The following is a 14,866-nucleotide window of genomic DNA, read 5'->3' on the forward strand; positions in this document are numbered from 1 at the left end:
AATGCAGAGAGACCTCGGGAGCCAGGGAGGATGGGGGGCTCCGGAGCCCCCCGACATCCCCTGCCCTTCCCGCCTCTCCTCCCTGCATCCCGCAGCACATCCCTTTGGGTAAGGTTCCCCATAGGGGTGAGGATGGGAAAGCCAGGAGCGATACGAAGGGGTCCATGTTGTCCTGCTCCCCCTTTGGATGCCACCATTTTCCCCCTGCTCGGCTGCCCTGATGTCTCGGTGGGATTTCCCATCCCTCATTTGGGATACGTCAGACGTAGGTGACCACCAAGTGTGGTCAACCAGTTACCTATTGAGCCACAAAACCGGGCTGCCCTTCCCAAAATCCCAGGGCAGAACCCGGTATCAACCATGCACCAGGCAGGGTTTGGAGGAAGGTGGCTGAGGAGCTGGAGGAAAGGAAAAGCAAGCATTGGAGAAAGTTCTTTTTTCTGGAAGTTGAGGAGGATGCCCGAGGCTTTTGTACCGAGCGTCTGGAGCATATGGTGGGATTTGCAGTCAACTTTCTCTCGGGTGCTCCAGCCAGATGGAGGTGACTGTTCTTGGCTCCGGCTGACACGGGTTTGTTTCCTGAAGAGCTTGTGTTAAACATATTCCTTAAAACCAGGCTTCTGCAGTTGGGAGCCCCAGCTGCAGGCGAGGCAGAGCTCCTGCCCACGGTTGCCTTTCGCTGTCTGCGGGGGAACTTGGCCTGCCTTGCCTTGCTTGCCTTGCCTTGCCCTGCTTGCCTTGCCTTGCCTTGCCTTGCTTTGGCCTGCCTTGCCTTGCCTTGCTTTGCCTTGCCCTGCCTTGCCCTCTCTTGGGAAGGTGCAGTTATGTCCCAGCACTGGAAGGCGACCATGGTCTTCCTCTTTGAAGGCACCAGGAGCATCTCTCCTAAGGGCTCCTTCAGAGATACCTTCTATTTTTGTTGACAACTTGCAAAACTTCCCTCTCCTTCGGTAGAATTAAAGCTCCCATCTGACAAACCCAGACACATCTGTAATTAATATCCATCTAATTTCGTTTAGTGTTATCTTAATGTCAAAGCCAGAAGGCAGGAGCAAGTATTTTAAAGCACAAGATGCCTTCCTATTGCTAACTCCAAACTGTCGGTATCCCGTGGCAGCGATGCTTTGCCTTCTCGTACCATCCTGCGTTGTTCTGCCACCCCCAAGGGGTGCTTGGAAATGTTCTTAAATAGGAAAACTTGCCCATTAGCTGCAAGTCTGTAGCCCATAAAACGTGATCCATTTGTGGTGAGTTACGCTGGAAGCATAAATTGACACACGCAGAGCTATGATCGCTCGTGCCATTTTCCATCTTTAATATTTCACAAGAAGTTTTGAGGAGTTGAGCTCATGAAAGACAGACTGGAAATAACCCGATCGCCTGGGAAGTCCCTGTAGAAAGCAGCAGCAGCAGCAAACTTTGGTCATCCCATGGGCCGGGTTGGGCTTTTAACATGCCCATAGTGTAGAGGGGAGAAAAACATGAAGCAGAGAAGAGACTGGGACACCGACAGCCGTCAGAAACAGTTCCTTCTAACACTGTTTTAGCTGTTTGGGTTGGTTATTGGGGGTATTTTTGAGGCAGCAACAGGAAGGTGAAGAGCAGCCCCCCCTTCAAGCATGCAGTTTTGAGGGGGAAATAAAACAGAACTTGATGGGGTTTCTCCCATTGGGGAGAGCGCTGGTCTTGATGAGGGTGGATTAGCTGCAAAGCAGGTCCTGTCGGATGGAGCTCTGAGGGGATGTGACTCTGGAGCATTTGGGATGTGGAAGAAGCAGGACTGCGTTCGTTCAGCCTCCGCTCCTCACGGCACTAGTTAATAACCGCTAAATACACATTTTTCAAGGGAAAAGGGTGGTTCTGTTGGTTGGAGCCCACATGTCATCTCTGCAGAGCACTTGTTTCAACCACCGCAATCCATCAGGATCCTCTCCCGCCTCCTCTGCAGCGAGGGAAACCCATGCGAATAAGCAATCGATCCAGCAGGCGTTCCTGGCCCCGCACAGGTCCCAGCCCTGAAACATCTGCAAATATTTATGGAGATAACAATATCCAGAAGGTCTGTGTTCCTGATGGAGCAGAGCAGCCGAGCCGGGAGGGGGCTGCGGTGACTGCAGCCCGGAGTGAGCGTTTCGGATGCTGCTGCTCATTGCTGGTTTGAAAAAGCAAGAAAAGAATTAAAAGGAAGAAGAAAAAAAGCCCCTTTTGGCTCCTCCCTGCCTGCCGAGATGTTTGCACAAGCTGGGTGTCTGCAGTCACGGTATCCGGAAGTCTCTGCCACGAGTGGTACCGCATGGGATAATGCAGTGGCGAGGATGCTGCGGTGCTGAGGCTGGAGCGGCCCAGGGAGCAGCCTTGGGGCAGCGGGGCAGGACCACACTGTGGAGGATGCATTCAGCAGCACAAACAACTGATGCTCTCTGGATCCGGCTGCCATGGGCGATTTTTCTCTGGTGAAAACACTGCTGTCTCATATAGATGATTCTTCTGCAATAACCAAACGCTGTTTGCTCTGAAGCTCCAGATGGAGACCTAAAGCATCACCTCCAGGCCCAGCCGGGGTGCGTGTAGGTGGCCGTGCAATCAATACCTGTTATCCCCACACCCTCACATCCTGGGGGGTACAACGGGGAGGATGTCAGGAGTTTAATGAGGGGTTTAATAACTCCAGGATGGGGTCTGTGTGCCTGTTCAGGCAGTACCTGGATAGCAGTGACCTCCTCCTTGCAGCACAGCAAACCAGGCGTTGTGGAGGACCTGTTGACTCTTGCATTGATGGGATTGATTGGCCCCTGCAAGTCCTATTTTTAACCTTCCATTTGGTTTCATCGCACATCTGCCAATATTCCCTACCTCAAATCCTGCAGGCGTAACGTGTAGAAGGGCTTTTGTGATGGCCAGACCTCACTGGGGAGTGCTGTCCTCCGTGAACTGATGATGTGAAGTGGCTGCTGCCCCGGTTCAGTTTGCATTCACGCAGAGTTAGCCACCTCAGAAGCAGAAATAAGTCGAGTTTCATGCATGAAGAGGACTTCTGCTAAAGGAGCTCGATGCTACAATCAGACCGCAGAGGTTTGTCTTCTCCGCTCTGATGGGATGTGGATGGAGAAGGCGGTTGTGTTGGCATTGGAAGGATTGACCAGAGGTGCTGTGACCTCTTCCAGCCAAGCCTCCCTGGGCAGTAGGGCCAGGAACTGATTGCCTTCAGCTCCTGGAGAATAAACGGTGGGACTTCATTCCCGCAGGCGCAGCGGCTGGAGCAGGGAGGCTGGCAGGAGGCTGTTGGTTTCAATGCGCTTGGCTCCATCTCGCCACCGAACAGTTCAAATAAAGAAGAGAGGAGAAAAAAAGGAGGAAAAAACCCACCCTCTTACTTTATTTACATTGCACTCAAGTTTCCGCTGTACAAAAGATTTGCAGGTGCAAATATGTCCTGCCTTCATTAACTTCCCCTCCCTTTTTAATTTATGTGATTTCAATTTTCCTTCCCTGTACTGTTAATTAGGGGACCCTCTAATCAGTACCATTATCACAGTGGTATTCATGTTTAGGAAAGCTGCTAAACAAATGCTTGCAAAATTGCTAAATGGCTAATTAATGTCTGTTAATTAAGAAAATTGCTCATGGTAACAAACCATGCCATTGCTGGCAGCAGCTAGAAGGCGAACACTTGTTGAAATTAGTAACGAGGCAGGTAGAGAACATCTGCTCCGGCGCCGGTCCTGGAGCCTGCCGTCGCTTCCCATCACCTACTGACAAAGCTCGTTTGCTTTCACTACCAATTACACCTCCTTTGACTCAAAAAACAGCCTTTTTTTCCCCCTCCCTTTATGTTAACACGCACCGGTATATTCCTGCACTGAGCTCGTGGCTTTTCCAAGCATTCCGTGCTTTTAAGGGAAATCTAAAGTAAAAAGCAAAAAAGTGGGTGTTCAAGACCAAAATGCCAGCGGCTGCTGCATTGCAGCCTTAAACCTGCACCGACTAATCTCTCCTTTCCCCCCCACCCCCACCCCCAGACATCCTTTCTTTGCTCGCAAGCCATTTTACTCCAATCCTTAGGGAATCCACCTCGAGGAAGGATGTTGCATCCCTACAGCCTGGCGATGCAGCCCCGGTTGTGCTGGCTAAACGCTGCCCAGGCGCGAGCTGGGACGTGCTCCTCATCCTCTCCAGCACCTCCACTGTCAAACCTCCCCCCCAGAACGGAGGTGTTTCCAACCTTTGGGATGGGAGAGGAAAACGATGCTTTTTTCTTTTTAGGTTTGGGGGTGTTTTTTGTATTTCCCCAACCTCTTTGGTCCTCTCCTGTGTATTTTTTTTCTTCCTGGTTGCACGCCCTTGCGAAGTGTTTCCCTGTTGTGTTTCTCCTTGCAGACTTGGTTGAACTCCCGGGACTATTTACGATGTGGCTGCTGTATTTTGACAGATGTTCTGATTTGGGATATATATTTTTAACATTTTTTCCCCCCCTCCCATATCTCATTATTCATTGTTCAGCTGCAAATGAATAGAAACTCACTTGGAAAAAAAAAAAAGAGGAAAAATGGGAGGACGGACTCCCTGACAAAACAGGTCCACCCGTCAATCCTTTTTTTAGCTCTTTTCTGCGCTTTCATGTGCTAATCTATAACCTCCTTCTACTGTCTGACCTCACAGGGACCGCCTGGGTCACAGCCCTCGCCACACGCACAGCCTCCACCCCACAATCCTAACAGCATGATGGGACCCCACAGTCAGGTAAAGACACTAGCGATGGGTAGGGCTGTGAACTGGGACGTGCGCTCGATTTGCCTTTTCTTCCCCCCCTCTATAAGCATGCTGGGCAGCGGGAACCCGCTTCCCCTGGGGAGCATCCCCCCGGGCATCCCAGCTCTGAAGCACAATGTTGGCTTTTTCCCCCTTTTTTTTTGTGGTGGTTTTTTTCTTTCCCCTCTTTTTGGATGTGCAGTGGTCAATGGACTGAGGAGTCAATCGTGGGTATCAGCCTGTTTTACCTTCCCAAGGTAGCCTGAGAAGTTTAACTTGATGTGGGTTTTTAAGCTTCTGTTTAGTAGCAGCAAGAAAAGAGTAACTTTAAATCTTTCCTCTGGTTTTTTATCAGTACTTAGCACTGGGGGTTTTTTTTGTGTGTGCGTGTCTGTATGTGCTTATTTGCCACCTTTTTTTTATATACCTCTATATATTTAAACCTGACCAGTACCTAACACTCAGGGTTTCCCATGCACTGATTTGAACAGCCTCACCTAGTATTGCCGATGTCAAACACTAAACCGACAGAGAAACTGTTTAAAAAAATATAAGAGGACTCCGGACACCTTTTTTCTTTCCATTTTTAGTTGTTTTTTTTTTTTTCCTTTGGAAACGTATCACTTTTTTAAAGAGGATGTCTCCAGAAAGCACCAAACTCACACAAACACGGCGTGTACAGGCTAACCGGCGTGCGTGGGGAGCGTGCTGCCTCCCCGCAGCTCGGCCCTCACCTCCCTTTTGTGTCCCCGCAGCCGTTCATGTCGCCGCGCTACGCCGGAGGCCCCCGGCCCCCCATCAGGATGGGCAACCAGGTACTGTGCTCCCTGCCGGCGGGTTTCCTAGGGATGGCTTTTGTTTGGGATCGGGGGGGACAAGGGGATGGGCATCCCGAAGGTGCTCCTTGGGTTTGGATGGCAAGCATCGCATCGCCTCCATCGGGCATCCTGTTTTCTTGGTGCTGTCACATAACCACGGTATTTTAATGCTATTTTGAGGTTCAGGCGTATATCCAGGGTGGGGAATAGGCTGCTTTTGATTTGTGGTGTTCTCAGCATGCTTGCTGCCCGGCTGGATTTTCCCTGCAATCACGGAAAATTAAAGCGATGGAGATAATCCCGCTGCTGGGTCGAGCGAGTGCTTGGATCAGCGGCGGGGTCAAGCGGGGCAGGTCGCTGCTGAATTTTTTGGGTTGGGTTTTATCCTCTTATCCCAGCTTAAACAAGGGCACTTTGTTTCTGGCCTTACGGACGGAGGCTTCCACCCCACGCGCTGCCTGAACGCGTGGCCTTTGGGTGAGGAATTCATCTCCTTCCCAACGATGCTATGCAGATCCATAGGGTAATGGCCGAACCATTAAAGGAAACCTGTGATTCCTTTGAGGAGCAAAGGTGACTGTGTAAATGTTATCTTGGGAGCTTGATTTTTGGCTAACAACATCGTTTTTTGTATAGCTCTTATTAGCAGAAAGAGTGGGATAGTCAGGAAATAGGATGTAGCAGCTTGCTTTGTGTGGATTTGAGACTTAAATCACTGGAGCTTGCTAAATGGTGGGGAGACAGCTGAGATGGAGCTGGGAAAAACACAGTGGGGGCTGATGTAGGACCCCCAAGCCTGGCTGGGCTGCAAGAGCCTCCCACCAGGGCACTGGTGGTTGTTTTAGAGAGGTATTAATTGACTGCACCTCCTCATGGGGCAGTTTTAGTGGGACCTCATCCTGCTGTGGTCCTGGGCTCCTCCGGAGCTCTGCTGGAGGTGAGCACAGTGAGCTGGGGCAGGCAGGAGACTGGTTTGGGGAGGCTGGTCAAGCATCCAGGAGTGGGTAAAGTTAATGAGAAGGATTTCATTCTTTCCCCCCAAACACCATGTGTAAAACACAGGTTTGCAGCTATGCCTCGCTCAGCAAGGTTATGGTCACATCCAGAGGGACAACAGGAATAAATAGGCAGGCAGGAAGGTCAGACAGCACAAGTGTAAATACCCATCTCTGCAACCCCTCCTCGTTTATCTTCCTTCTGCTGCCAGTATCCAGGCTGCACAAAACAAGGCATTGGGCAGACTGTGCCTTGGCACAGCCATGTGCACCCCGTCCCCATGCTGCGCCCCAGCAGTGGGATCCATCCTGTGTCGGCACTCAAATGAAAGGCAGCGCTGTAGCAAAACTGTTTACAGTTTGCTTCCCCCAGGCAGATGGTATCTGCGATTTTCTGCCCCTTTATCTGTTCAGAGCAGCCTTTGAACTTTAAATAGCATGTTGGCTGAGCAGAAACGGGGGTTTGGGGAGGGGGAGCATCCGCCTTCCCCTCTGCCTGCATGGGGATGGGTCTGAATGCTGGTCTGCTGCAAATGGAGCATCTCCCCACTGCAACCTGTGCAGCTGGGACCTGGTGCTGTGTGAATACTGGGGAGCTGTGCTGCTGGTCTCCTTTCCCTGCCAGCTTTGACACCTCTGCTCTGTGCAGCCTGGGCTTCCCCTTGCTTCCCTAAAATATGGCAGCCTGACATCGCATGGATTGCAGGGAGAGAAGGAAACACTGGTGACTTACGTGGTTTTTAGAGGGTGTTTGTGAAAGGAAAGGGGAGGCAAACACACGGATGCTGTAGGAAGATATGGCCGGGATGCAGCAGGATGTGGGATGCAGCAGGATGCGGGATGCTCAAGCAACCGCAGGTTATGATGCAGCAGGAGGGATGGTGCATCCCGGGTTGCGCACTGAGGAGCCCACTGAAAGCCTAAAGCCTCAACCCGAATCTCTGTCTGTGGGCTGCATTTTAGCAGTTACTGTGGTTTTTTACTCTTCCTTCCCTTGCCTTCACAGCCCCCGGGCGCCGTTCCTGGTACACAGCCATTGCTGCCCAATTCGATGGATCCCACGCGACAGCAAGGTAAACCCAGCAGAGGAGGGTTGAACGTTAACCTTTCTCATTGCCTGTTAATTTGGGACCCAAAGCGGTTGCCGTGCCATGTAACACCCCTGCTTTCCTCTCAACAGGGCACCCTAACATGGGCGGCCCCATGCAAAGGATGAATCCTCCGCGAGGGATGGGCCCCATGGGTCCCGGTCCACAGGTAAGCCCAGCACCAAAGAGCATCTTACAGGCTCCATCAAACAACCTCTTGAGGCTCAAAGGGCTGGGAGTTCCCCCCACACACCCTGTCCCCCCATTAGTGTTAATGTGTTTTACATTAGTCTTGCATCTGGAAATCCCTTCCTTTTAACATGAGTGAGGTCTTCGGAGCTCATTAAGGATATTGCAACATCCCTCCTGCCCTTCCGTCAAAGGGGATGGCACTTAGTGCCGTGCCGAAGCAGCCTTTGAGTGCATTACACTGCCTGCTTGGGAAAGAGTTCCGACCCTGACAGCAGGAAAGGGAAAGGAGGCTTGCATTAGAAATAAATAAATAACAAGGAATGGCAAAGATCCCTTCGGCAGGGGAATAAGGCTTTCCCCTGCGAGGTTTCCCCTCCGCCTGCCTGCTTGAGCTCTCTATTTCAGGCAAGGGGAGTAAACTCTTGAAATTAAGCAGATCTGGGTTAATATATGCCGTCTTTCCCATGGATTCGCTTTACGGAGTGGCTCGTTGTTGACTCACTCCTGTTTGTTCCCTCTACGAGACTTCAAAACCGGATTGCCATATTTTGGTTGGAGGTTTATCCTCTCTGCATCGTCGCCTACGTCGAGTTTGTAGCACGAGGATCGGAGTCTGTCAAGAGACGAGCGGGTGCGCTGCAGGCTTGTTTTGTTTTCCCCCCGGAGACTGTTGAGAGAAGTGAATATTGTGTAAAGAGGGAGCTTGTGTCACCTCTCTTTAACACCAGCATGAGGATGCTGCTCGGGGATGCCCGCCTGTGTCGGCAGGGTCCATTCGGGCGCAAGGGGATCAAACCTGCGCGAGCATCATTCCATGGACGAGCCCCCCGTTAGCGCCAGCGCTGTGCCGCAGCTCCTCCGTTTTCCTGGAGGATTGCTCCCAAAGAGAAGATGGCATTTGTCAGCGTGGCCTGTGCCAAGGCGAGCGGCGGCGCTTGCCTGGGGGAGGCTGCTCGCTTTCCCACTTGCAGTGAAACTTGGAAGCGGGGAGCGCGCGCTGAGCGCCGCGTGGGATGGCGGCGGCTCCGGCAGCCGCGGGAGTTGTGAATGTTCAGGGCTTTATTTTTGACTCCGATGTTCCCTGTGTACGTACATTGGGGAGAGGGAATGGAGGTGGGGGGGTTTGGAGGCAGCTTTTCCCTGGAGAAGCGCTGGGCTTCCCAATCTGGCACCCATGGGCGCTGCCTCCTTGCAGCCATCCGGGAGCCAGCGCCTGTGCAGGCAGCCACCAGAAATAACATAGAACTGCTTGGGCTGGAAAAGCCCTTTAAGCTCATCCAGTCCAACCATTACCCCAGCACTGCCAAGGCCACCCCTAACCCATGGCACTGAGGCCTCGTCTCCACGGTGTATGGACACTTGCAGGGACGGTGACTCCAGCACTTCCCTGGGCAGCCTGTTCCAATGCCTGAGCACCCTCTGGGGAAGGAATTGTTCCTAACATCCAGTCTAAACCTCCCCTGGTGCAGCTTGAAGCCGTTTCCTCTTGTCCCATCCCTTGTTACTTGGGAGAAGAGACCAGCCCCTATATCATATACACCGTACCAAACCAAGCCCATCAGCCCCTCACACCTTGCATACCCGGGGCTTTTTTTCCTTTAAGCTTTGCATCAGGACCTTCGTAAACATCCTTAAATTACTCCAAAGGACGGCAGAGCATCCAGCCAGGACATCCCAGCATCCTGACAACAGCTACTCATTACGCACCAAGGATGAATCATCCCTCACAGCTGATCCCCGCTGCCTTTTTCCCTTTAATAGTCGCAGTTTCAGCTCTGCAGAAGCCAGGATTAGGTTTGCCAGTGCCTCTTGTGAAGGGTGTTTGTAGCTCGCTGGGTTTCAGCGGTGTCTTGCCGGAGCCTGGCATCCAGGTCGCTCGGCACAGCTGCGTTCCCTCCCCACCATCCATGAGCATCTTTTCAGCTGGCTTCGTTTTCCAGCCTTTCAGCTCCAATTAAAAACGCTTAGCTTTTTCTTTCCTTGGAAAAAAGAAGGGGGGGGGGGGTTTGATGCTGCTATTCAGTGTAAATGGCTGGAATTTCACTCAATTAAGGACTTGCTGGTAATTTGTTTAGGGAAAACCCTTTTCTGCCTCTTCAAAACAAACTTGGCGATGCCCTCAGCGGAGCACCATGCTCCCGTGTGTCCATAAATCCAGGGGAAATCGATGGCACTGGAGTATTGCTCTTAAAATCCAGCTTGGAGCGCTCCGAGGGGCTTCAGATTAGGAAGCGGCCATTCATCCCTCCTCCTGCCCGAGCGGTTTTTGCTCTAAATGGCAGAAATACAGCCCAGAAAGATGCATCGCTGCAGGAAGGTGGGAGGGGAGGAGCGGTAGCGTGACCTAAATCTGGCTGCACATCACCCAGAGGGCACAGGGAGCAAAGCAGACCAAATGGAGCACAGCATTCAGGGGATTCCTCTTCCTTCCAAGCCTTGGGCTTGGCTTTGTACTGGAGCTGGGTTTAGGAGATGAGGGACGCAGATCTGAGGCTCCTGGTCCCAGCTGGGGGCAAAGCTGGGGTGGAATAAGCCAGGAGAGCAGCCCCAAGGGGCTGTCTGCCCTCGCCTGCTCCCTGTGGCTGCAGACACGCTCCAGGGGATGTAGCAGAGAGCTTGGAAGCAAGGGGAAAACAAGCCTGGCTTGGTTTTTCCTTGCTCCAGCCTGGGAGCAGGGGATGCTCCATCTCGGAGGGGAGCTCATGCAGCCTTTTCCCATCCGTATGCTGCAGCAATAACCTCCCAAGCAACGCTTTCTGTTCTCTTCCTGCCCCTGTTTTCTCCTGCACAGACAAGCCCAAAGGGCTGCTGCTGGCGCCTGGGGGCTGTGAGCGGCCTCATCTCCTGGAGCTGGGAGGAGGCTGTTTTCCCTCCACCAGCGCAGCATCAGAGACCAGGGGGCACTTCGGGGCTCAGCCTGGCTCCCTTCCATATTGCTGGGGTTTGTTATAAACACATTTGCTAAGTGCCTCCACATTCATCCTCATCATCTCATAGCTGCCCTTGGTTTTGCAAACAAACCCTCTTGGGTTTGTGTTTGTTTGGGGTTTTTCCCCTTCTTTTGTCTTCTCTGGTTTCCCTTCCCTTTATGGCAGACTGACCCTTGGTTATCGTTGCAGAACTACGGCAGCGGCATGAGACCTCCACCCAACTCCCTAGGTCCCGGCATGCCTGGAATTAACATGTAAGGAAAACCCCTTGGGATGTGTGGGTGCCAGCGCGGGTTTTGCAGGACTGTGCGGATAGAAACACAACTTACCTTATCTTTTCCCCTCTTTCATTCTGATCTCAGGGGGCCGGGAGCCGGGAGACCGTGGCCGAACCCCAGCAGTGCTAACTCAGTGAGTATCACACAATCATGGAATGGTTTGGGTTGGAAAGGACCTTAGGATCACCCCGTTCCATCCCCTTGCCATTGGCAGGGACACCTCACACTAAACCATGCCACCCAAGGCTCTGTCCAGCCTGGCTTGGGGAGCATCCCATAAATGAGGCCGCTCCTCATTAGCTGAATCCTGCTAATTAGAGGGGTTCCTCAACCTCTTGTTCAGAACTGCATCTAAACCCTGCTCCTCTGTGGGGTGCAGCTGGGGCTGGTGGGCCCTGGTACCCCCATCCTGGCTGGGCTTGGGGGGTGGTGGGGGCTTTTGGCTGCGCCACACTGGGGTCCAGCCCTCAGAACCCCCCGTGCACCCCATGGCTGAACCTGGCTCTCTCCTCTCTACAGATCCCATACTCTTCTTCATCGCCTGGTACATACGTGGTGAGTCCCCCGGCTCTGTCTGTCCATCCTGTCATCGGCGTGCAGAGATGTTGTGGCTCTGCCTGTTGGGGGGCTGGGTTTGGGGGTGCAAGGTGCAGCTGTGGGGGGCGTTTGAAGACGTGGGCAGACGGGTGATGCTGCTGGCGTTTGCCTGGCTGAGCCCTTCTTTGTCTCTCTGCAGGGTCCGCCCGGCGGCGGCGGTCCTCCAGGGACACCCATCATGCCCAGTCCTGCAGGTATGAACCCCCTGAAATCCCCTTCTCCAGTCCCTTCCCCTGCTAGGAAACCCTCATCCCTAGGGATGCACCACCAAGCATGGGCAACCCATGCCCAACCAGTGATAACCAACTCATGCAGCTTTTGCCTTTGTGCCGGGCGAGCGGCATGGGCTGCTTGGCTTCAGGATGGCATTTGGGGATATTCCTTCTATCCGCCTATGGATTCAGGTGCTGCAGGGCTCAGGGAGGTGAGGAGTGCTCCACAGCTGGGAATTACCTCGCTGCACTTCCCAACCAGGAACTTGAATTATTTTTCACAGTTGAATTTCTGTGATTAAAAACTTTGTGGATCTTCATTAAATACAAATTAGGCAGAAAATGGTGGTACTTAGAGGGAATTTTAGGTGATAAAATACAAAAGAATGAGTTCAAGTGGCACGAGTTTGTTTTAATTAAGAAATGAATTAATCACCCGCCTTACTGGGCTTCACTGTTCCACAGATTCAACAAATTCAAGTGACAACATCTACACAATGATTAATCCAGTACCGCCCGCAGGCAGTCGATCGAATGTAAGTCTGCTTTCTAATAATTTACATATCAGATACCATAACAAATCATAATTAACTTCATCAGTTGCAAGCAAAGCAGTTTAATTGATTTCAGCCATTTGTTACAAAACAGGAATAAAACAAACCATCAAAAAGCGATTAACTCTTGGGTGACTTTGTTCATTTCTGATGCCTGTTAAGAGAGCGGCGGTCCTGCCGCTCCGGCCAAGGTGGTGGCAGCTCTGTTGTGGGGGATACAGGAGGGTTAAATGTTGGTTGGAGGGAGCCCTTTGCGTTGTCGTGGGTCTGTCCGGATTCTGCTTGTTAAGATGGAGCTGGACCATGCTTTTGCCAAGAAAGGTTGATCCTTGAGGTCCCTTCCAACTTGGTACTCCACGATTTATTATACCATGACCTCCCCACAGCCTCAGGGGTGGATGCATCCCTCCTCTCGCCCCATTCCAGAGGCATGGCTGGGGTAGAGATGGAGCCACCAGGGCCATGGCAGATGCGCAGGGTGGTTTTGTGGCTGATTTTGGGTTTGTTCCCTTCTTCTTCCGCAGTTCCCGATGGGCCCCGGCTCTGACGGCCCCATGGGCGGCATGGGTGGCATGGAGCCCCATCACATGAACGGATCGTTAGGTGAGCACCCACCTGAGGGGCTGCGGCATTCACTCCCTGGGGGCTGCAGAGCATCCCAGTGCCTGCTCCCATCCTGGGGTCAGCCCCCAGTCCAGACCAGCGCTCAAAGCAGAGCTTTTGGCTGGAAATCAGATGGGGACCCAGGGAGGAGAAGGGCAGGAGGGCATGGGGACCATCGCTGTGCGCTCAGTAATGCTCTTCTCCTTTTGTGTCCCCCGCCGCACAGGGTCAGGAGACATAGATGGACTTCCAAAAGTAAGTGAGCTGCAGAGTGTGTGTGGGCCCCCTTTTCTCAGCACTGGGGTGCCGGTGTGACCCCAATGATGGGGGCACTTTGAGGGAGCGTGGCTGGGGCAGGGGGGGCTGCATCCTCCCGCCATGGTGTTTCGGGGGGCACAGGGCCCTGCTCACAGCCTCCCCTCTCCATCTCCTGCAGAATTCTCCAAACAACATAAGTGGCATTAGCAATCCCCCGGGCACTCCAAGAGACGACGGGGAGCTGGGAGGCAACTTTCTCCATTCCTTCCAAAATGACAATGTGAGTGAGGACCGCCCTGGGGATGGTCCCTGGGGTGGCACAGGGATGGGTGGGCTTGGTGGTTGGTGCCTTTTGGACCTGTGAGCTGCTCCAGGACAGAAAGTGGGGAGGAAGAAATACAGTGGTGGGTGCAGTTTTGGGTCCTGGGGGGGATGGGAGTGTACAGATGGAGGGGAGAGGATCCCGCAGGACGGAGAGGAGATGGATGGTGCGGATGCAGCCGGCCATGCTGGCCTGCCTGATTCGAGACTTCCAGACATCCCTCCTCCTCTGCCTCTATTAGCACCATATACACGCGTGCATGTTAATTACTTGTTTTTAATTGCATCTCACCCCATACTGTTCTGCTGATTTTTACCCCTAGAAAAAGCAAGTTACAGAGCAGATTATACCCTGATAAATACAAGTCTCCTCCTGATTTATTGGATCCAACTAGGTTGCTGCACAGTTGTCATCAGCCGTCCTTTGGCATCCCCCTTCGGTGTCGGGGGGTCTGGCCCGGCTGGTTTCTCACGCTGGCTCTGTCTCTCTTCCAGTATTCCCCCAGCATGACGATGAGTGTGTGATTTCCCTCCCCCTCCTCCTCTCCAGGATCAAGAGAGTCAGCTGCCGTTCGGAGGATCTCAACGAATTATGCAAGAAGAAGAAGAAGAAGAAGCTAGGTGTATGGGCAGGGACACGCGTGGCGGGGGACAAAACCCCAGGTTTAGTTTCATGCAATAAAAAGGCTGAACTTTTTATTCCATAAAACATGAAGGACAAAACTTAAGATATTTCAAGACATGACAAGACCCTTCTTTGTGCAGAAGGGTTTATATATGTACATGACACTTCTTTTTGGAAACAAACGGAAGCCTCTAGCACCCAACTCCGATCTCTTTGCTTTGTTCTTTTAAATAAAGACAGAAACCGAACCTGTTGTATGTTTGTGCCGTGCGACACCAGGAAGCTAGTCTAGATATGAAATCTCATGTTGTCTCTGTTGTAGTCATTATTATTTCTCTCTTTTTTTTTTTGGTTTTTAATAATAAACTGGACAGTTTACAATGGTGGTTTTCGTTCAGAAGGCCTGGTTTTGGTTGTGTTTTGGGGTGGTTTTCCTTCCCCCCCCCCCCCCCCATATTTTTGGTTTGGTTTGGGGGCTTTGGTTTTTGGTTCGTTCTGCAGCACAACGCTTCCTCCTCCAGTTAACAAGATCTGCTTTGGGGAAGAGACTCCACCACCTCGTTCTCTGTTAACGCAGGTGACCCCTTCTAGGATCACATCCTCGAATGAATCGTGATCTTGCTCTCTGTGACTGTGGCATGCACTG

General features: G+C 52.3%; 1 protein-coding gene across 3 annotated transcripts in view; it reads left to right on the plus strand.

Moving 5' to 3' along the window:
- Window positions 1-14,468, plus strand: part of SSBP3 (single stranded DNA binding protein 3) — a 53,314-nt gene extending 38,846 nt beyond the window's left edge. Inside the window, exons 6-18 of one of the 3 annotated variants that reach the window (XM_080622476.1) lie at window positions 4,660-4,740; window positions 5,505-5,564; window positions 7,569-7,635; window positions 7,743-7,819; window positions 10,962-11,026; window positions 11,135-11,183; window positions 11,570-11,605; window positions 11,787-11,841; window positions 12,325-12,395; window positions 12,938-13,016; window positions 13,243-13,271; window positions 13,453-13,554; window positions 14,091-14,468. In XM_080622476.1, coding sequence (XP_080478602.1) covers window positions 4,660-4,740; window positions 5,505-5,564; window positions 7,569-7,635; window positions 7,743-7,819; window positions 10,962-11,026; window positions 11,135-11,183; window positions 11,570-11,605; window positions 11,787-11,841; window positions 12,325-12,395; window positions 12,938-13,016; window positions 13,243-13,271; window positions 13,453-13,554; window positions 14,091-14,120 — 801 coding nt within the window. In that variant the 3' untranslated portion in view covers window positions 14,121-14,468. The remainder of the gene's footprint in view (window positions 1-4,659; window positions 4,741-5,504; window positions 5,565-7,568; window positions 7,636-7,742; window positions 7,820-10,961; window positions 11,027-11,134; window positions 11,184-11,569; window positions 11,606-11,786; window positions 11,842-12,324; window positions 12,396-12,937; window positions 13,017-13,242; window positions 13,272-13,452; window positions 13,555-14,090) is intronic. The other 2 variants (XM_080622478.1, XM_080622477.1) reach the window with 2 other exon arrangements.
- The last annotated feature ends 398 nt before the right edge of the window (window positions 14,469-14,866 follow it).

This window comes from Psittacula echo (genome assembly GCF_963264785.1).
Source record: "Psittacula echo genome assembly, chromosome: 7".
Classification (NCBI taxonomy): Eukaryota; Metazoa; Chordata; class Aves; order Psittaciformes; family Psittacidae; genus Psittacula; species Psittacula echo.